Source organism: Perna viridis, chromosome 7 (assembly GCF_037379345.1).
Source record: "Perna viridis isolate PV_CMFRI_1.1 ecotype Kerala chromosome 7, ASM3737934v1, whole genome shotgun sequence".
Lineage (NCBI taxonomy): Eukaryota > Metazoa > Mollusca > Bivalvia > Mytilida > Mytilidae > Perna > Perna viridis.
Genome location: NC_142451.1, coordinates 28,410,182 through 28,434,252, shown reverse-complemented (window position 1 = coordinate 28,434,252; position 24,071 = coordinate 28,410,182). Strand labels below are relative to the sequence as shown.

Sequence of the window (24,071 nt, the reverse complement as noted above, 5' to 3'; positions counted from 1 at the left end):
TGCAGGGGTGAAGAATAATATCTTCATTCAAATTGCTTCTGGTTTCAATATATTATAACATGTATAGTAATGTCTAGATATGAAGCTACCTCGTTATTGAATATTTAAGTCACATTCAACTGTACGACAGAAGATGGCATTGATTTGACCTTTAGGAATAAGGGATGAATTAGTTCCGATGAAGGCGTTGATAACGTAGCTGTTCTATATTATTTAGGTTTCAGACACTCAGGGACTTAAGATTATGAAATGCGAACATCAGCATTCAAGTTCAAGTTGATTATAGAATTAGATTGATATAAATATTGACACACAAAAAATCAAAACGTCTTATCATTTGTTTTATCATCTTTTTTTAAAGATAAACTATTAGGGTGTCTATAAGGATTTAATATAAGAGTAATCAAGGGAACCAAGGTTAAAGTGGTAATCAAAAGAATGTAATCCAGGGACAAAGACCAGACATGGAAAACAGACATACACAACAAAGAACATAAAGTAACTAAAATTATACATACAAAGTAACAAAAGTAAATGAACAACTCGGACTCCACTAAAAACTGGGAGCATGGACCAGGTGCACCGGTAGGTAAGCGTCCTCTGCTTCTCTAGAAACACTCGCCAAGTTGCGATCTACGATCTATGACACATTAATATTATGACAAAAATTCCTATCCCAATTATCATTTTAATTTTCCGAATTAGGTTCATTCTGGCAATTTGAAAAAAGTATTTTTTTTTTAAAAAGGCAGTATATATACAATATAAATTACTGTAGTTACTGTAGAGTTTAGACTAAATGACTCTATTTCTGTTTATAAGATAGCAGATGTTACCAACTGATGTTTAGTAAAGATAGCTACATGAATGAAGTCCAATGTTCTAACAAATATAATATAAAGACGTAGTCTTTTAAAGCCCCTCCCAATTGCTTTTCGATAAGTTTTCGTTTTTTGTTTTTTTTTTTCGCTTTCTCCTTTGCAATACTATCGATTGTTGTTCTTAACAACGTCTTTGTCTTTTCTAGTTCTCCGGCATCTGATCTCACGGGTCGTCGTGATGTGTTCAGTCGCAGGCAATATGGCTCTGTTGAACTGGTAAGTAACATATTATATTATGAGTTGTAGAAAACTTTCGTTCAAATTCTCCAAAATAAATTATAATACAAACTGATACCTTCAATAACAATTTTTTAGAACTTAAGCTGTGTCTTAATATAAGAATGTCATCGCTATCACCTAATTGGATTATTTCCTATTAATTACTTCTTTAAACAAAAAAAAATCTACACTGAATACTCAACCTTGATATAACGATTCATCAAAAAAATATTGAGTGGGTGGGTGATGTGTTACTGACGATATGGACTAATAGCGGACATCGTGATTTTTAAAAAAAACGATGTTACGTTTTGATCGTAATGGGTAAATAAAACCTGTTGTTTACATGCACAAGAAATATAAAATAAGAACAATTCATTCACAACCTTTAAATATATTTATGCAGCATCATAGAAAATCTAAACTTTTGGCGATACATTGGCTTTTACGAAAATAGAGTATACTGCTATCAAATTGTACAACCTGAATATTTTTCTTTTCAACATATTTATTAGTTAATCCTTTTGTATGTTGCCAGACGTGCCTAACATTCCCGCAATAGCAATTATTACAAAACTAATGCTTTGAACTATAAATTTCGTATTTACAAATTCACGCGGTATCTAGTTTTCATTCGGAAAAGGATGGCCTTCATCTGTGCAATGTTCCTTCCTGTTAGAATGAATTAACAATGCAAATATTTGTTTAAGGAAATTAAACCGGAAATCGAAAACACTTTTTGCAAACAAATGATAAACAGAAGACGTGCCAATCTACAATTAATCAATCATGATCACCAGTATTAAAAATGTATTTAATATTGAAAACAAATCAAATATTTACAAAAAATCTAAATTCCATAAACTCTTATTATCTTTATACTCATGAGTTTCTTCATTGTTCCAGTTTATCTGATTCAACCTCCCTTTTACATCCGAAGCTAGTATAAATATATTCCATGCACAAAGAGAACTATAAAACAAAACATCGATACATCATTAGCTATTAAGGCCGAGAAGTACTGCCAGTGCAAATAGAGCTCGTACACCTAAGTTGAATTTACATCTATCTTGTTTGTCACTAATATGGGAAAGTATGGTGACTTTGTATTCCCATGGTAACTAAAAGTTCTTTTCTTGTGTCTTTGAGATTCAGATCATTTCTAAATAGAATTAATGCCACAAACATATGGTTGTTTTATGAGTAAAAGCTACTAAATTTGCATTATAGAAACTTATAGTACTCCCTGGGATTTAACCTTAAAAATATATCAATGAAGACTTTTCTTTGTTATCAAAGAAAATAAAACCATTTGGATTTAAATACCATATAACCTATTATTCTTTATATATTTATTGTAAATATATGCCTCAAATGAAATAAGCTGATGCCATTAAACATTGTACTTTTTCTGGAGGCTAAGCTATAGCCATATAATGCCCTCACTAAAAATGTCTTAATCGAAAAAATGGTTTCTCGTTACACTGTCATATATTTTTTGAAAACGTTATTAATTCAGGAGAAAATTTCAATGTCTTAAACTAAATAATTTGTATAATTAATTTTGTGTTACTTGTTTTAAATGAGTAATCAAGCGAACCAAAAGTCGAGCAGAAAAATCAAAAGAATATAATCCAAGAATTAAAACCAGACAGGGAAAACAGACAAATGCAACAAAGAACATAAAATAACCAAAGTAGCAGATACAAAGAAACAAAAGCACATGAACACTTCGGATTCCACCAAAACCTGGGTACATGGATCAAGTGCACTGGTAGGGTAAGCGTCTTCAGCTTTTCTAGAAACAACCGCCGAATTGCACATAAACTTTCAAATCTGGGGTAGACGAAAGAGGAAAGAAAAACTATGATACAGAGAATAAAACGGTTCTCATGATACAGATGGATACACCGTAAGAAGTTAAGATTTTTTGTCATTAAGTACGTTTTTTGGGGGGTGGGATAAATCAAGATAAGTTGGTCTGTAGGAGAAATTTTGATTTTCATTTAAATCATTTTAGAATTATTTCTGAAATTACCTTTTCAATCACAAATTTTCATTCATGAGTAGGAGCTTAAATCCTACATGTACATTTAACAACACTTATATAATAATTTCGATTTAATTATCTTTGATACTTTGCATTTACCTTAAAACTCCATGACAAACGTTACGAGTTTGATTTTCTCAACAAATCTCTTTTTCTATGTAGTAATATATTCCCACTGCCTCTGCGTATAAAGATGTTGTGACTACGATAAACAAATGCTACGCAAAAGCTACAATGAACAATGACAAGATTCTGTGAGAGTCGTCATTCAAAAGTCTCTATGGTTTATATAGCATGGCTCTATATGGAATGTCAATGCAATGTCTCTTATATGAAAGTCAACCTCCATCTGTCATATATAGTCTTCATGATCATCATTCACAGGATTTGACATATAATTTGTCGCACGATAGGTGTCTTTCGAGAGGCAGAGAGTGCACCTAAGATTGATACGGATATATATGGTGTCCCTGCTGTTCGTTTCTGTTTTACTTTTACTTTTATGTGTGTTCCTCGTATATATTATTTCGGCTATCATATCTTCAAGGATCCTTTACCAATACGTGTGGATTGATTTTTTCCTCTCAAGAAAGCTGAATGTCTGCGTAACTTATTTCCTCCATTATCCATTTCAAAACCAAACATTATCTTTTATGAGCCTGCATTAGTCCATAAACCTCTGGAGTTTGACATTATTTTGTCGTCTTGTCTTCTTTAATGAAGTTACCGTGATAAAGATCTTATGCTTGATTTAAGTATAATAGCTTAATGTCATGTCACGTTGAAATGGAAGTCGAACCAGATGAGGACGTATCTAATCGGAATATAAAATGATTGAGTTCATAAGCACGAAGCCGATCATGACTTTTTTTACACACATACTGAGCAGATTTCCCGACGTGTATAGAATAACTGGAACGGTTCAATCTCAATCTGTTCACATGACTTAAGCAGCCGCCTGATTTACTAGGTTTCACTTATCTACTCTCATAAGTTTTCATGGTAACCTTTGACGTTTAGTCAGATTTTTTTTTTAAATTAAACCTTTCGTCGTATTCAATCGCATGTTGCATAGACGCAGTCATTTTGCTGTTTTGACGACGTATTTCTTACATTTGTGCAATATAAGTTAATACGTTTTTATTAATCATTACCCAGTATTTAATAATTCATGTAGGATAAATATGGTCAGGACTTACTTTTTATGAGCAGATTTGCCGACGGGCATAGAATATCTGGAACTTAGTAATACCTATTTCTTCACATAACTAAAACAGACGCCTGATTTACTAGGTTTCACATATTCTCCTCATAAGCTTTTATAGTTTCTTTTTCTTTTTTGTTTGTTTGTTTGTTTGTTTGTTTTTGTGATATATTATCAATCTATTGGCAGAGCTCGTTATACTAAGATCTCATAAAAAACTTGTTATAAGTTTAAGATTACCGATTATGCATTTCTAATTTTTTTCTTCAGTTAAACGCAGTAGAAGGAGACGGGACACACACTGCTGGTAGATTCCGAGTGGAAACTGGCGATTTAGATTGCGATGAGGTAATATAAAAGCTTGACACTTTATCTAAAAACGTAAGTGATGCTACATCTTTCCAACAATCAATTGCCTGTACAGAGGGTATATACGCTATTTCAAAATTTAAAACCTCTGCCACACTCAGTACTTAACCCCGACTTTTTATGCAGATAAATTCAGTACAATGGAAGAAGCTTCATCGATTTGTCATGAGTTGTTTCAATGCGTTTTGATTTGTTTCCACGCGTTTTGAGTTGTTTCCACAACCAGTTTAGTAGAGTATATAAGCAAGCAGGGTAATATGTGATGAATAAGGGAACGAAGGAAATTTCTCTTCAATATCCTAACTAATGATTCCAACTTCTTAAACCAAATTAAATACTGACCACAGAAGAAATCAGCTGTGATTATAATTACTTCTTTGGGATATTTATTAAATAACTACGCTAACTTCTTATGTTTAGCCCTGTCTTAAAATCAGGCAGAAGGTTATGACTAGTGTTTCAAAAATTATTTAATCCCAAATATTCTTTATTGGAAATCCTTCAGTAAACATCATAGAAACTGTATTCAAAAAGAAAAGTGAAAATAAAAGTTGGCCACTTGAGATATTTACCCATAAAATATGGTTACGTTCTAATGCGGAAAAGTACTGGAAAATGTTCAGCCGGAAGTTCCACACAATAATCAGCCAAAACATATTTCACGGTATATAGCAGATCCTAGGAATCAATGTAGGAAGAGTCGTTTTAGAACCTAACAAATGGTTTTATTGATTATTGTAACGTATGATGACTCACCGTTGCCTTGCCTGGTGTTTAGACAGATCTATACTTAAATACTAGTAATCGTAATATTGAGAGACAACTCCGCTCCTGCAAAAAAACTCTAAAGTGGATAGCTATATAGTTCATATATAGCTGAGAAATATTTCAATTTTTACATGTAAACTACTAAGCCACATTTTGTTATTATATCTCTTTAATGGTCATAAATCAGCAATTTTGGGATTTCCTATCGTTTAAGATAAAATGCGTAATCTAGTCTGATTGTAGTTCACAAGTATGTATGAATCACCCCCAGTTTATTAGTACGAAGGTAATCATGGTCATCTTTATAATGATGTTTGTAATAAAATGCAAGGGATTTAAATATTAATGTAACTAATATATAATTATGTAACTAATCATTATCTGAAATTTGTTAGATTTTTTTCCAATCCCATTGTGAATACGTTTCCTAGCGAAAAAAAAGGTTATAATAGATATTTCAGCTCCGATATCAACAGCTTGAAACTAATGCTATACTGTGAAAGTACTTTAATTCGTGGAAACCAATTGGAATATATGTATCCTCATTTCAATTATCAATCATTGTGTAATATGTTCGAATTTAAATAGATATTGTTTATTTGATTAATGATAAACAAAGGCATTGAAATCCGACATTAATGGGATGTCAAAATTTCAATTTATTCTACAAACAAACAAACAAACGAGTTTGTTTTTTTTCTAAAAGGAGTTTCCATACAGTTCATTCCTGATTAACAACGTATCACTCTGTTTGTATTTTAGACTGGTTTCCGACCGCAATATTCAGTATGTACGCATATTCAAATATATCATGGGAATGTATGGTTAGTAGCTAATACCTGGAAATTAGTCCCGGGAACCAGGATATTTGCTTATAGACTCTGCTAAGCAGGATAAGAAGGAATGTTTAATGCTTGAGTACTTAAAAATCCGCGGAGCGGTTTCCGGTTTACTGTTCCTGTTTGCATGAAGAGGCGGGTTTAGCATTTCAAGTGTGTAAAATAAGCTTTGAAATATCAAATATACACTTTTCGCTGGAGATATCATATATTGTGCCTTATTTGTTTGAGCAATGACAATTTCTGTATTTTACCTATCGTATATACACTTTTTATGTTAGTTACTAGAATTATTATCAATGCGAGATATTACATAACAATACCATGCCCAAGTCCATAAACATACCATGTTGAAACTATCGTCGAATCCTAAATGTTTTCGTCAAGTATCCGATTTCAAGCAATCTGATTGGTAACAATTAAGTTGAGGAAATATTTGCGATAATCTTCACATAGATTATTGTATCAAACCCTGGCATGTTCTTCAATACACGTGAAAAACTGTGGACGATTTTTTTTTCTTAACGAAACAGTGCAGATAACAACACTTTACATCCTTCAATGACTACAATATGGATTAAGTAATTTAGAAAAAAAAACTAACACTCGCAACAGAAATAGGAAAAAAAGTCCATTTAATTGAGACATGACTAAAATAAATTTGATGTGATAAATTGTACAGCCGTAAACATGTCGAATTTTCACTTAAATAATTGCTGCTTCTATAATTATGAGAAACTTAATTGAGAAAATAGCCGCAATTACATGTATAATTTAGAACCAGCATGGCAGTATTTATCGAATCGTCTAATCCCATACAAAACAATTACACTGTACGGCTCTAAAATAATAAATTATGTATAACCGAAAGTACATATAAGATAATTCTTCAACGATTCCAAAAGAATAGGCCTGCAGCAGTGCTAAGCTTGTCGTAAAATGCGACTTAATAGTGCCCAGAAACTTAGCCGGGGGCTAGGCGCTCTGCCCAAAGAGCAACTGGGTTGTGTGCCCCGGGTTGTGGAATGGGGTACCCCTGCAGTGTTACATGCTGGGGTTGTCAGGCTATAATACAGAAAACCTGACCGCAAACCATAGTGTTGCATCGTGTTGGGAAAGATGCCACGTTCCTCGCACTTCAAAGAACCCTGCTGTGATATTCGATAGGAGTAGGAACCTTTGCGCTTCGCCACAGGAGGCTAAATTGTCCGCCCCTACCCATTCCTCCCTTTTTTTGCGGCAACCAAAATAGACCCTGTTGTCCTTGTGTCCCATCCCATTTTTCATTTCATCATAGTTTCATGTTCATTTTATCATCCATGTCATGTTCATCGCTTGAATATAGCTGAAATATTGCTGCTCGGGCGTTAAGCCCCAACAATCAATCAATCAATCAATCAATCAAAGATTCCATTTGTTTTTTATTGTATCTATATCAAGCAAAAACTGGACACTTCTTTGTACATTTCATTACCGCCATCATGATTTTATCCTACCATAAACTTATTGTTGCCCATGCTGGAGGTAATTAAATATAGATACATGTGTATCACAGACAATACAAATTCATGCAAATTTAAACTCGAGATTAGCCCTTCATAGTTTTTTTTTGTTAAAAAAAGTATACAAAATACTCATGCTCAAGGCGCTTTCTCTGATAGCTCAAACTTCTGTACTTTACATGTCTTGATTGCTATTTCAATGCTTTCGCATCTCTGTCACATTCATTACTAAACTAAAACTGACATCAAATTGCTGCAGTGCATCAAATATAGCATTGATAATATTGACACTCCCTATACAACAGTACTGATATAATATGGCAGTGATTTGTAATATTTCAGGAATATATCAAAAGCATTTATTGTGTTTATGAAGAAGATTGCATTTATCCCCATAACGGACCTAAAACTAACCTAAGATAAGAAACTACAATTTTTTTCTGACTTCAAATTGATCAATATCCTGAATATAATAAAAACGTCCTAAGGTTGTGCAATAAACAAATTGAAAGTAAATTTGAATAAGACAGCCACCTGGGACACTGCAGATGTTGCAAGTGATTGCAATTTTTGTGACATAAACTTCTTTTTTTTAAAGAATTCTTGATTTTTGCTTACAAAATAACATCACAATAAATCTGTTCTGTTATTAGATCTGGGTCATCCGTCGGCCTTACATAATTGGTTAATTTACTATCCGGAAAAATTATTTGTTTTAGGTATCTAGTCCATTGAACAGTCCTGTACATTTAGAGAATCCCGAATTCCAGACACGATGGTACTTCAAATATTTTCTTGGGAAACGTAAGTTGAATTTCAATCTTATGTCTTCTTCTGTGTTGTAAATATTTTAAGTTCATTAAATATGGCATAGTTACTTCTCCAATACTACATTTTATCCTGTGTCGATGCGTAAAACCAGATCACTTCGGTTTCTGTGAAATGAGATGTATGTTCTAACCTTTTCTTGCAAAGCCAAAACAATACTTAAAATAAAAGTAATCGCTCTATGGATGAAATCTTGTTATAAACGGAGAAAACATAACTGGAAATAAGTCATTTGTCTTACTTTCTTATTATTAAAAATACTATAAAATCTTAAATACAAAATATCTTACAAAGCATCAAAACAAAAAAAATTGCATTTTTAGAATTGAACAATTTGCTACATAAACAAAAAGTGGTCGTCGTTTCCTGCATATGTATAGTGCGAATACACTTATCATTTATCCTCTCCTTCTTTTTGCGGTTTGACGCAAAGGAAATGAGGAGAGGCATAAAGGAAAGAAAAAAACATCCCACGAGAAATAAAGTAGTCTATTTACAATGTTTACATAGGCGTGCCTTTACCTAAAGGTTGATTTAAGGAGCGGGACATATGGTAAGGGACATAACTCTTGAAATCAGTGAAATGTTTGTAACATTTTCAATTTTACTGAAGCTTTCAAATTTTCATTTGAAACAGAATGAAATCAGTCCAAGGTACTTTGGTGCTTACAGGAGATTAATGTAAAATGCTGAATATAAACATTCCAATGATTTGTAAAATTTGTGTCCCTTACCTTAGGTCTACCTCCTTAATATTGACCCGAATCGCTTAAAAGGAAATCTAGGCATCTTTAAATAATGTACGCTTTATTTTGTTTTATTCGATTGTCATTAATCGTATCAAATTTGTGTTTTATACATTTTTTTTCACTTTATTGAAATATATTTTTATGGTTAATAAACTGCAAGTTGTTTTTATTGTTTTTATTTGTTTTTGTTGTTTAAAGTATCTACAATATTCTGTTGTTTAAAAGAATAAATATACAAAAGAATAATCTTTTTTGTCGATCTTTCTCGTATGACTGTGTGGGTTATGTCGTTCGTTTGGTACCTTAAACTAGTAATACTCTTGATATAAACGCCTACAAATTCAATTGCATCATTTGAAGCAATATACCTCTCAATTATGTCTTGTTAGCTGTTAGATATAGTTGCGCAAATTTCGGTGTTAATGCATATGACGTTATCGGTCCTCCTTTTATGCAATGATATATTGGATAAACCGGTTCTAGGTTTATAAGATGCCATATTTTAAAATTTTGTCGGAGACAGCATAATCACACATTTGCAGCAATTTAGTATCTGATACAATACGAAATGGCAAACCTACGCTTGATTAACGACTAATTCAAATTAAACATTGACGATCACAAATGTCCGCCTTGAATTTTTCTTGGCTAATTAAATCGAAAGGTTGTCATATAAGTGCATTGTATCATAATATTTAAAAAAATAGAGTATATTCTGAAGTTAAAATATTGTTTGAAATATACTTAGACTTAAAGGCCTTTCTGTGAGATAAACACTCACGCAGTCATATTCTGATACAACAGAAGACAACATCATGACTGGCCTAAAATACTCGCATTGCAATTATTCCCTTTTTTAAAAAAATGACAAAGGACACAACTTGCAATAGAGTTCCATAGAATAAGGAGGGGAAATCATGAAAAAAGTTTTAGACATGGTATGGGCAATTGCAGAACAAACTAGGATTCGCGTTATATGATATATCACTTTCTTTTTATATATAATCAATGGGATATATGTATAACGTGCAGCCAATCAGATAGCAGAATTCATGAGAAGGAAACTTATTCCTCATTTATTTATACCATAAAAAGACGAATTTGAAATAATAAACGAAATAATTTGAAAACTTTTTGATCATTGTATACCTTTTTGCTCATTTGCTTTTGTTACTTTGTATGTATGATTTTAGTTACTTTATGTCCTTTGTTATGTATGTCTGTTTTTCATGTTTGGTCTTTGTCCCTGGATTACATTCTTTTGATTACCGCTATAACCTTGGTTCCCTTGGTTATTCTTTTTTTTTTTCTCTTTCCAAGATTTTTTTTTTTTGGAAGTAATATGTATTACATTTTTGTGTTATTTCTATTGTATTAACCTATTTAGTCAAAATGTTCAAGGAATGAATGTTATATTATTCCATTATTCCGTCTTCAAGCACGTGGTGCACATGCGTAGCAGCTTATTTTCAAGTGTGCATCTCAGGCATTGTGGTTATTTCAAATAGACGAAAAAATACACTAGTCATTCCTTATAATTTAATTTCAATATCAAAATTTGACGAGTTATATATTAAAAATGGTTTATGACGTCTTATTCACAGTAAACATTTGGTATATGAGAAAATGGACAAAATTTTGTATCCATTCAGGAAGCATGTTACTTCTGAATTTTTTTTTTCCCAATTAATAATTACACATTTTGTGTTGACTTAATCACTTCAAAATTATGGTACGAAGTATGGTAATGGAAGAGTTTTGTACGTTTTTAAAAGAATTGTTTTTCGCTTTATTTTTATTATTATTTTTTTGCGATTTAATTTTTTGAATGAAAGGGAATCGATGCTATAAGACATATCTTATACATAACTTTTTTATGACTGGAAATTACAGAATAAGATTGGTATTTCGCCAATCACGAGCATTCATTAGCATTTTATTACGTTACAGTTTAGTAATATCATGTACTAAAAAAAGCTAAAAAAATGTAATGCGTATTAATTTCAATTCTATGAAAAAAGGTAAAAAGCGATCGATCTGCAATGCAATAATGACTTTTCCCATTGAAGTACATGTAATAGACTAATATGGACATGGTGATAATCTTACCATAATTTGTAAGTAAGTCGCTAATTAAATTGTCTAGCGTTCAAAACAAATAATGTTTCCTATGAAATGGGTTCCTTGAAGAAATGGTTATTATGTTAGTTCCAAAGAACGAATTTACAACTTTAAGTGATATTTCGTCTTATTTCATAGGTGAATGTCAAGAAGTCCCATATACCAATCTTAAAAAATGTTCATCTTTAATAAACCGACTCAAATTTAAAGTTGAAAAAGAGGCTCCGTTTGGACAGGTTAATTGTATGATAAAAGTATTTTCACTTCTTGTCCTTCTTTTGATATTTGTTTTCCTTTTTCTATTTGATAACGTCTTTTTTTTCTATGCAACAAAATACATTAGCTATGTCGGCAAATACATATTATAACGACAAGAGAATTATCTCGGTGAAATGAAACATGGATCAGAAGCGATTCATCAAAACACTAAATGTTTAAAAAAAAAACAAAAACATGCTAAAGATTGCATTACAGTATCGTATTTCCTGTAACCATTTGTAATTGGCACAGCTTCCTTGTTATGTCAGCACCAAACAAAGAGAACTACAGATTCTGAATTTTAATGTTATTGAATTGGTGTAAGGAAAATTCATTACATCGCGCTGTTAAGCAAGTTGCCAAGAAATTAAAATTGTTTTTACATTTCTCCTTTTAAATTTATTATTCCAATCGCAAACTAATGCATGCTAATCGATATGAGGGACGACGGCAAATAGTTGACTCAAATAAAGTTCGCGTCTGTCTAATAAATGACAGGTTTTCTTCGTAAATCTTACTTACGATTTGAACAAAACATTTCATTTATGTATTGTCTACCTAATTTAATTTCAGAGATATAAATTGTCGTCTTTTTATATATATTTTGCAAAATTTAAAAAACAAAAATACCAATCATAAACATACTGCAAATGTCGGCATGCTAATCACGTGGTACATTTCTTTCTTATTAGCAACATTTGAACCTAACACTTCAAGATTAAAAAAAATAATGGATATGTACGAGTACTTAAAACAAAAAAAATCGAAATAGGAAATCACATCCAGCATCCATGACTCAAATCAAAGTATGTCGAAAAAGAGCCACATTTTTGCAGTTACCGTATTTAATTCAAGAAGTCTTGGTAATTTAGGGCTCTCAAATTTTGTGCTACCGAAAATATCGGTAATACATGTAGGTCAGTGATATATAGTTCTGGTCAGACAATCTGATTAATAGGCAGGTGAATATCCTCGGGACCTATGGGTGATCAGCATCTACTCAATGTTTTTTTAAATACAAGAATATCGCTAAACAAATAAACTTATTTCTAATTATTTATTTATGAGTCTAGATTTGTTTAAGACAGCTGAATCTAACTTTTCTCCTTGTCAGCACATGCATGCATTTTATCTAAGTGACCATATAACAGTATGCACGTTACGACGTTTGTCATACTTAAGCTTGAAAAAAAAATATAAAAAAAAAGATGTTTCCCCTTTTCTATTGTAGTTCATCAGAATTACGTTGGAACAGATATGGATCGAGAGCCGTTTCTACTGTCTGTTGTTGTCACAGACGCTAACAACCATAATGTACAGCAGTATAGAGCTATACTATGGTCAAAAACTGTAAGTTTATAAGATCAATTCTTTCCCTTTTACCTTTAAGTTGAGGACTGCAAGAAAACATAATTTCCGGTTGAAATTAAGGGTTTACATATTTAGCATGATAAAGTTGAGCTCATATAAGCATTTAAACATTAAGAAAATGGAAATATGCAAAAACTATAAACAATACAGGAATTAACTGCCAGCAACAGCGTAAGTACCATCCATGATAGAAAGAATAGGATAGTAATACATATACTCAATTGACCATCAAGAAACGAGAATGTAAGAGAAAGTATCCATGCAACATGTCCACAGCAATAGAATGTTGTAGACAAACCAGCTTCGGGAATATTCGGGAAACATTGATTGACCTTGCCTGTTACATGTACACTATTGCCAAACGCAACTTGGCTTAAGGCTGATTACTGCCCACAGATCATAAGCTTGAGAAAAAATCGTGCTACGAAGTTTTTCGCCTTAACATTAAAAAGTAGATTGGCTGTTGTTGAAATATCGGTCTCTGTCTACAGAGGACTACGTATTAGTATTTTAAAAATTCAAACAGTTGGTATTTCAAAATCAGTTACTAACCTCATAACCAGTCTTGTTTTATAATTTGGTTGTTGCTCCTTCAAGATAAAAAATACATAGATTGTATATTGAGTTAACACTTTCCAAGAGTTATCATTCTAGATTTGGTTGATTTGCTCTTTTTATTATTTTTTGTGTGTGTAAGTGAGAAAGAATATATGGTTTTCTAAAAAATTCAGATCAGAATACAGAAAAGACTATCATTACGTAAAACTATGGCATATAGACAGAAAAAAAAAAACATCGTTTGTTCGGCGGGTTTTTCAACACCACAAATAACTTTCACCAAATGCAATGTCTGAATTTTAAACTAGCTCTTAATACATTTCCCTATATCTATAAATCAATTCTGAAAATGTATTTAGAAATTGCAGTTAATGATTGGTTAGACTTTTTTACTGTTGTTTATTTGAAATTTATAATGTGTTCGTATCACAATGTGACTCAACAATGAGAGAATAGGTAATAGATATTCTTTACTTAATTCACAAATGCGTTTCGTCTGGGACAGCTGTTGTAAAATATTAAAGTGACATTTTATCCGATTTTCATGCTATTTGTTATCAATGTTTGTGATATCTAATCTGAGGATTCAAACCAGACACTGTGAATGTTTTTATGTCTGAGCGTTTGATATTCAGTAATAAATTAAAACGCTCTCTTTTCAACATTTTAAATTAAAATTGTGGTTGTTTTTATTGGGAATATTTCTAAATCGACTTTTGATCAATTTCGTTAGAAGGAGAAGATACCTTGAATCGAATCATTTTTCCCCGTATGGCAAGATTTCTTGAATTGGGAATTTTTAAATACATAAAGAATAATGAAGAACACATTCTTTGTTTAGATGAATAAAATAAATATACAAGTTCAAACACTAAATGTCTGAAAAACAGAAGATGCTCATATTCATCATTCAGATTGTCAATTCAAATGTCAACAAATGGCTTCCCAATTGATAATAGACAGACAGAACGTTTTCAAAAAACTTACTTTAAGCAATACCATCTCTTTTTTTTTGTTTTCATTAAAATGTCAGACGTCTTTTAAATTGACTCTACAGACAAAATTGAGTTTGTACATTTACCCATTTCCTTTTCGAAAATATATGCCACTCCACAAGAGATTTTTATGGACCACTTTACGATGATGGACCATTAGTCCACAGTATGTACGATGAAAACAATGTTTTACCATTATCATTGATTGTGTTGATTCTGAAAAAATAAAAGCTTGATTTAACATGAAATTACGCTTAAGTACACATTGACGAGAACCTCGATTGCTGTATTTCCTACAGTTTGGGGTTTTCAATCGGTTCCTGGCTATAATAGTTCAATAACAACCTTTATGAATGAATTTCATTATTTTTAATGGTTCTCAATAGTGTTACGTAATTATTAATAGATCGGAAATGTGAATTGCATGAACTTCCTTCGATAGTTATGCAATAGTCTGTTTTAACATTCAATATTGGACTCTATCAATTATTATCGATAATGCTGGTAATGCAAAAAACTAAACTTCCAGACAGAGGTGGATAGAAATCACCCGTGTTTCTAACATGTACTGATTGTTGTAATGAGTTATCAGAATTGCAAATTCTAACAAAGTTATTACATAATTGATAATAAAATGAGTTACATTGCTGTATTGTATATTTTAGAATGTTATGCATTTGACATTGATTTAGTTACTGGAAATGCAGAAACATCGGTTCTCACTAAATCTAATTTATTACATTGTGGTGTTGTAGGGTGCAAAGAAGATATGTTTGCCATATAATCAAGCCAAACCACAAACAGTAAAAGGCATTTTAAGGTATACATAGCGATAACAGTCGTGGAGATGTATACATGCATGCATATATTTCAATATTTTATCTTTTAAAAAGCAATTACTGGAAAATGATTATTTTTACTTACATTTCCTGAGTTTAAAACTAAGACAGATCTATGTAGAAAACATGTAGATTCAAACATATGGGTGGCACAGAAAAACTATTATCATTCTATTTTATTTTGTTCAGAAGTGTTTTTTTTTTTTAATTTTGAAAGTTCCCTCTCAAATCAACTTAATTGCGCACAAATCAAAGAGTCGTTTGCAATAACTAACTATAGGGTTTGTTGTGTTTTCTATGTAATTTTCTTTACATTCTTACCAGTTTAATGATTTATTTTTCAGAAAAAAATGAGTCTGTGATGTCTAGTGGATAATTTTTTATACAATAAAAATTTAGCTTGTGCCACCCATTGCCTGGGTCTTTCACAAACATAATCTTAAAATTTGATTGGGTTTAAAAAAAAAAACAAATGTTAATCACATCTATGACCAAAAAAAGAAAACCAATTTATACATGAACATGCTTCTATGGTAGAATATTTAAACTGGTTATACGAAATAACCTAGATTGCGGAAGTTTACACATCTCCGCGAAGCGGTTTATTAAAAGTGAAAACTGGCCCAAACAACGTTTTTGGGTATAACCTGTCTAAAAATGAGAAACATTACTTATTACTTATAATTTAATTTCTAAAGGATAACAGTCCAAATATTAATAACTGATTTGTAATCTAGATGCTATATTGTTCGGGATTATTTCAATCCTGGAGTGCGGACCCAATGACGTCATTGCAACAAGCAATGTTATACAAAATAACCTGGTTTTCTCAAGGAGAATCAGAAAGCTTCTTACAAATCAAATTATTTTGCCTATCCACAGTCATTTTAACATCAACAAGACTGAGCGAGGACCAAAGGAAATTTTTGATCCTGAAATACAAAAAGAACTGTTGGTGCTAGAAGAACAAGAGGTATGCTTTGCATAAACTTCATATTTATTTTTTAAAGTGTCTTATAAGAGTGATTATTATGTGTAGTTTACTAAATAAAGTATCTGACTTGTTATTGTACCTTTGCAGGTATAACTTTTAAGTTAACAGGCTAAAAACCACTAATTCCACTTCCCATAGGCTTCTATGCTAATTTCACAATATTCAATGGCTTCTCTGGACTTTACCTTAACTTTAACCTGCAGAGGACTATATATCAGCATGATTCTACATATGTCAGCTCACAATCCTCAGAATGGCATGTGGGGTTAGCAGACTTGCAGTGCAGTACTGGTCACCGGAAGTGAAGGGTCTATAAATAGCATGGGAAATCCCAGTGTTTTCACAAGATAGGGGTATATTTAAAAATCATTATGGAGATTAGGCTTCACATCACAAGACGCAAAATGCACCTATGAAATGTACAGAAATGTTTTTCCTTTCAGAAACTGTTTAAATTTTTTAAATAAGATGAGAACTTTTTTCACAGCACTATGAGGAACAGGGGTAATTTCTGCGTAGGACTATTTTTGCTTACGTTCCAAATGCTCATTGGTTGAATTGGTGGTCTGTAACCTAAAGAGTCACTTTTTGTCTTAGAAAAAATAAATAACTATACAGGTATCTTCCTACACACATACTGAATGCATTTGCAAAGTTTCAGTGAAATGTGACAAGCACTTTTTTAAATATTTGATTTTTAAATATAGGGTAACCAAGTTGTGCGAGCAAAAAAGTGACAATATTCTACCATACTTAAATGCATTAAATATTTGCAAAGAACTTTTTCTGACTTTTCAAATAAAAAATATCAATCACAACTTGTTTTTTAACAATATTAATGAAGAAATGGTTTTAAAAGTAATCATTTTCTGAGAAATTTGTCTATTTTTAAAAATTCATTTCTGACATGCCTCCCCCTTTTTCTTGATCACATGTCAAAAATCCTAAATCTTTAAATTTTCACAAAAGGTGATATATTTGGCTTTGAATTTGTAAATACAGTGTTTTCGCATTAAAACATGACCAGTAAAGGGCACCTAATGCAAAAAAAGTGCTCAATAATGGATTTTCCATGTTGCCATAGGGGAATGCTTATATGGCCTTAACCGCAGTAATGAAAGTGAGTTTTTCCTCATTTCTAACCTAATTTTTGCTCAAATCTACACAAAACTTGATTTCAAGTGCTTATTACCACCATATTTAGGTAAATATAGCCCTCAAAGTTTAATATTTGATATTTTTACTAAATTTTCTACACTTTTTACAAGATAGGACATAAAAATCAGCCAAAAAGACCAAATTTCCATAATTTGGACCTATAACTTAAAAAAATGCATATTTTGAAGGATTTTTGTAGTGTATTCCTCTCATGGCAAAGTTAACAAGATCTTCAAGTAGTTTAAAGCTATTTCAAGAAACTTTTCATTTTGCCATGGCTTCAGCTTAAGGCTAAAAACCACTAATTCCACTTCCCATGGGCTTCTATGCTAATTTCACAATATTTAATGGCTTCTCTGGACTTTACCTTAACTTTAACCTGCAGAGGACTATATATCAGCATGATTCTACATATGTCAGCTCACAATCCTCAGAATGGCATGTGGGGTTAGCAGACTTGCAGTGCAGTACTGGTCACCGGAAGTGAAGGGTCTATAAATAGCATGGGAAATCCCAGTGTTTTCACAAGATAGGGGTATATTTAAAAATCATTATGGAGATTAGGCTTCACATCACAAGACGCAAAATGCACCTATGAAATGTACAGAAATGTTTTTCCTTTCAGAAACTGTTTAAATTTTTTAAATAAGATGAGAACTTTTTTCACAGCACTATGAGGAACAGGGGTAATTTCTGCGTAGGACTATTTTTGCTTACGTTCCAAATGCTCATTGGTTGAATTGGTGGTCTGTAACCTAACACGAACTTTTTCGTGATGTTGTTTTAACTAGTTATTTCCAAGATAATAGTAGTACACTAAGACATATTATACTTGTTTAACAACTTAACTAGGATTTTATATACAATAGGGATCGGTAAATTTCAAGTTTGGAGTTATATTCGCCAAAGAAGACCAAACGTCGGACGATGAGTTTTATAGCAACGGTAAGACATTACTGAAAGCTAAGTACATTCTTTTTAGAGGAAAAGTATAACACATATATTGCATAAAATTTAAAAATTATTCTATAGAACGTATTCGAAAATCTTTATGGTACCCGATGCGGTTTGTGTGTCCTAATTTCAAGTACACTCTTCTATCCCAGTGATATTGCATATTGATTGGATTTCATTAACAGCTTTTTTCTCTAGAGTAAACCATACGACTTCAACTTTAATACAATTACATTTAAGTGCTCAAAAGAGCATAAATTTTGTTTCTAATTGCCATGATCTTGTCTTTTAATTGGTTGTGTTTTGGTGCTTAAGATATGATTCGGAAAAATTAAATTCCGTCAGTGGTCCAGAAATGAGACAGTATTGAATACTATGACCAGTTCTTCTAATATGGATAATAACAAAGTCAACTAGAAAAACTGTGAGCGCAGCTCATTTGATGATTATCACTTCCCCTCTCTAAAAAAACATATAGGAAACTCAAATGTCATTCAGATAAATAACAAAATAAGAAGTGCACAATGCCATCAAGTGATAAGGAATATATGACAATTTCATTGAGAGGAGGTCCAATCTTCCATGAGTTTCGGTATAAAGACAAATTCGGTAATATTGCTGATGCACACATTTAATTTTTATCAATAGTCAAAATCATATCATAACAAATATCTATTTTTAAGTACATGAATTGTTTCGTTTTTCAAATCTAAAAATACATGACGCATGCTCGAATGAAATAAGTTCACTATTAGAGATAAAAGTTTATAAAATTTATATCTTAAAACTTTAAAACCCCGTTTACGTCTGTGTAAAATAAGAATTAGCCTTTTTTGGAGAAGTATCTGAACAAAATACCTAAGAATACACATTGATTGACACTTTCTAAGATCCATGGATATTCTGTAATGTAATTACCCCCCCCCCCCCAAAAAAAAAAATAAATGAAAAAAAGAAAGAAAGAAAGAAAAATAATAATAATAATTGCTTTACATTTTTATTTTTGTTTTTAAGTTTCTTTATAGGTCTATATGATAAAGTAATCAAGGGAACCAATGTTTGAAATGTATTAATTCTTCATTCCAATCTGTCTGCACTATGGGAATAAACAGTTTCTATTGTATTTTAGTGTCATTTACAGAGTTCTGTCACTTAATCTTAAATTCTACAGTGCATTCTATGTAATTTCTATCTCCCATGGATAAGGGTTATATGAAAAACCGCATGTTAATTTCTGTTAACTATGACATTTTAAACAAAATATCAAGAAAAAAAATATGTAGGCTTATTTACCATGAATCATATTTTGCATGATTCGTATGTGGAGTGCAACTTCACAATCCTTTCATTTATTCGATGTATTGTATGATTTGCTGTTCTGTAGACAGTAGGCTTCATTTGGTGTTATTGACCTGAAGCTTATGGATCAGATTATTCTTCTTATAATGACTACTGTGATTGATATTTAAATTATAACATCAAAGTTTCCAGTTCATTATGAAAATGGAAGGCATAAAAATTGGATCAAACTATTTGCGTAGATGAATAGATGTATTGTAGATATACTAGGGAACGCTTTATTCCGAAGTGCACATTTCTGTAAAAAAGGAAGAAAAAATATGGCATAAAACAACACCACTTTAAAGATGTTGTTTATTACGTGCAACATCTACAAGCAAACACTGGTCATCTATCAGACTATGACTTAAATAATATACCTTAATATTTACCGGTCAGAACAAGGCCAGGGGCGGATCCAGGATTTTAGATTGGGGAGGGGGGGCACAGTTAATTATTCTTAATTTAAATTTTTGAAATATTCTTCTAGAATGTGTGCAGTGTAGATATCTTTTGTGGTAAAAATAGCTTGAAATTAAAGTTTCAACCTAAATCCGCCAAAATCTACCCCTAACAACCCATGCCATGCAAATTTTCAGAAGGGGGGGCGCACGCCCGGCGCACCCCGCTGAATATGCTCCTGAAGGAATTTTTCAAAAGAAATCGAACTTAATATCTTAATTTGATCAATTTAGTCGGTTATGTCAGGAAGGAGTTCACCATGTCTCTGTCTGGAATAGCAAACCTCTAGTACTAGGTCAGAATGGAATGTATAAACGAGGTCTCTTTAAAAGTATTGATTTGATCAGAAAAAAAACTCGGTCGATTGTTTTTTTTTTGTTTTTTTTTTTCGTCTATCTACCTCCTGTTATTGATGTATTGTCAAATAAAATTTGAAAAATGCTTATTTTAAAGTCCGATATTTGTTTTCTAAGTATCGGCAAAAAAGCACTGCAGCATAAATCTGAGAAAAATCAAATTCATCAAAAAATAAATAATAGCCTGCGCTTGAAAACAGGAAACAAAGAGGATCTTTATACATAATGTAGCGAACCGAATAAAATACATGACATGTAAAAAAAGATCCTGAAGATAAGGAAAACAATATGTAACCCCAAAAGACTAAAGAACTTACAATATGATCTCCCTATCAAACCGGGAGGTGGAGTAAATGTACAAAAAATGATTAACTGACAGTCAGACGCATCTTTTTGTGTTGTTACAGAGGAGCAAACAGATGGCTTTTGTAAATTCCTTCAGTTGCTAGGATCAACAGTTCCATTGAAAGGATGGGATAAATTCAGAGGAGGTCTGGATATAAAATGTGAGTAAATACGGCTCGACCGCTTTATTAAATTTTGTGGTTTATTTCTTCATTAGTTTGTATGTTCTGTTCTTGTTGGATTGTTTGTTTGAAGGTTATTCTTTGTTTGTTTTCAGAGCTAAAATTGTGACATAAGTAATTATTTTTAAATCGGAAATAATTCTATAACTTTCACTTGATATTTTTTTTCACAGTAAAATGTGTTTGCAAAATTGTTTGGAATACAATACTGTGTATTACTGGTAACATAATATCCATTGATTAAAATTCCTCTGGCAAAACGTTGTCAGATTACGGAAAAAAAATCTTACCGGAAATTTTCAAACGTAAACAAAATCCAGCAGCATGTTTTGTCATTTCAAATGTCAAAATAGAAAGCAGACAATGATCAGGAAGTTGAAGTTGAAATAAGTATGGACAAGATGTTTGGTGTATAAGCACTATACCTAGTTTTAATGCACTTTGGAGTTTCATTTAGGATAAGAGTAATTCGTCATCGTGATTAAAGGTTTTCATTGATGCCAAGAGACAAATGATAATAGCTAAAAATGTATATGATTCATCTAAAATATGAAACCCCATTAGTAAAGATTAAACACTGTTCTTCAATGTAGCAGTCGCAGTTCCCAGGCGCCACAGATGAAAAATATACTACATATCATCATTCGGTTTAATGCAAGATAAAACGGAAATGACCAAGCATTCGTTAGTCCGGCTCAATTTAAGTATTACCTTTGTTTTAAACAGCAAATGCCACAGGAACAGAATCAGTTTACACTGTATACGAAGGCCACGAGATAATGTTCCATGTTTCTACATTACTGCCTTTGTCGAAAGAGAATAAACAGCAAGTAAGTACTGCACATGCGCTTCGTCAACCCTGCTAACTGTGATTATGTTCCAAATCGGACTCCACTAAAAATGAGAAATTAAAAAGGTGCACCGACGAGGCTAGCATCCTTTGCTTTCCTGGAAACATCCGCCGAGTGTCTGATCAGGATCAATATATGATGCTGACTTCATAGTGTCCGTAATGTCCCATACCTCGAGTTCTTTTAGGCTGATGCGATAACATTCGCCTTGTGTGTATGGTTTTTCTTTCGTTATTGAAAAACTATTGTAAATGTTGTCTCTAAGATATCATTTACCTTGGTTGGTTTTCTTAGATAGCAAATATATTAAAAATCTAGAACGACAGATTAAAAAAACGGACCTTTATGATAAACAACCTTCCTGTGTGTCTGTATTTCAGTGATTTGGTAAAGTCTGCTTTTTATTTAAAAAAAACGTGTTTTATTCCAACATTGACAGTAATAATATGGAATCTGCTAAAGTGGTAACAGACCTTTAATCTTTTTCAAGAACAAACTATTTTTGCAGTTTGAAATAATTTTTTTGTTCGAATGAAAAGGTCTTACGTGCAGGAAATGAATACCGTTATACGTTCGAAATAGATATATTTGTTAATTTTAAAATGGATAAGACAAAAAAGACTCACGCAACAATTTCCTAATATACCAAATTTCAGGAAGTCTAGAAAATTGAAACTAGGGCTCAACTAATGAAATGTTATCGATGTCATTGCGTTTGTGGTTTTTTCTTAAGTATAAGTCTGTCTAAATACCAGGCAGGTGTGATTCATCAATTTTTAAAATAGTCAATGAAACTTTGCAAATACATTTGTTAATTTCCTTGGATCTGCTATATATAAAGAAATATATTTTTGACTAGTCAAAATGCAAAACTTCTGGTGGGATATTTTGCTTTACTTTTTCTAGTAGAAAATAAGAAAATTTGTAACTGTAATATGGTTGATGGTGTTAGATAGTAGTTCTATGTTATTTATCAAGGTATTTTATGCCAGAGGCAATCAATAAAAGTTTGTATATTATCCTCTTGATAGTAATTACTCAGGAAAAACAATACAGTATGCAACAAGGAATGTCAGGAAATTCGTGCCGCTTCAAGAGTTTTATCGTTGATGATTTCTTTGTGTAATGATGTCCAATTGTGTCTCGAGTGAGTTCAAGCTCCGAAACATTTCTATAAAATGAATTGATGCTGAATTATTGTTTTTAAGAAGATTTTGTAATTTGTTTTTCTCCATTAAACTATAAATAATGATATTTCGAAATGAAGATGGTTTTATTGTATATTGAAAAAAAGGTCGTATACAGTATAGTGATTATTTCAACTTTTGTAACATATTTCTCTTGCCATGTGTTTTCAAGTTTTATATCGTAAGGTCTGGAAAAAGAAAAATATTTTATTTTCAGTTGATAAATAGCTGCTAACATTCTTGAAGTTACTATTTTAGTGACAAAATTGATAAACAACAATGATTTTTTTTTATTCGTTTACTTTATTTTTTGTTTATCACACAAACAGGCAAAAGTATTGAGTTTACTAAAAAATTGAAAACTTATTGGTCATCTTGTCGTTGACTTAATAAATAATTTTAGCTTGGAATTTCGCCTTTTTATGTGCAACTTAAAGTATTAGATTTACATAGGTTATAACAATTATTGATACTTATGTGCATACCTTCGTAATGAAAACGATATATTGGCAATAGCACGATTAGTTAGGTAGCAGTCTTTGTAAGAATCATGCAAAATCTGTAAAATGTGATATACCCCAAAAAAGGCTACATATTTTTATTTTTGTAATTAAGTTGTTTTATGGGTCTTTATTATGAAATGTGTAATTATTCATTCCAATTTGTCTGATCTTAAACGATAATCAACATTGA

The 24,071-nt window shown here is 31.7% G+C and overlaps 1 protein-coding gene across 7 annotated transcripts in view; it reads left to right on the top strand.

The window, feature by feature from the left end:
* LOC148612156 (GTPase-activating Rap/Ran-GAP domain-like protein 3) overlaps positions 1-24,071 on the top strand; it is a 216,886-nt gene that overhangs the window by 170,966 nt on the left and 21,849 nt on the right. For all 7 annotated transcript variants that reach the window (XM_088593322.1, XM_088593329.1, XM_088593324.1 and 4 more), the window contains exons 2-10: positions 1,028-1,097; positions 4,625-4,702; positions 8,552-8,636; positions 13,020-13,138; positions 15,468-15,532; positions 16,434-16,524; positions 18,573-18,648; positions 21,221-21,319; positions 22,067-22,170. In XM_088593322.1, coding sequence (XP_088449448.1) covers positions 1,028-1,097; positions 4,625-4,702; positions 8,552-8,636; positions 13,020-13,138; positions 15,468-15,532; positions 16,434-16,524; positions 18,573-18,648; positions 21,221-21,319; positions 22,067-22,170 — 787 coding nt within the window. The remainder of the gene's footprint in view (positions 1-1,027; positions 1,098-4,624; positions 4,703-8,551; positions 8,637-13,019; positions 13,139-15,467; positions 15,533-16,433; positions 16,525-18,572; positions 18,649-21,220; positions 21,320-22,066; positions 22,171-24,071) is intronic.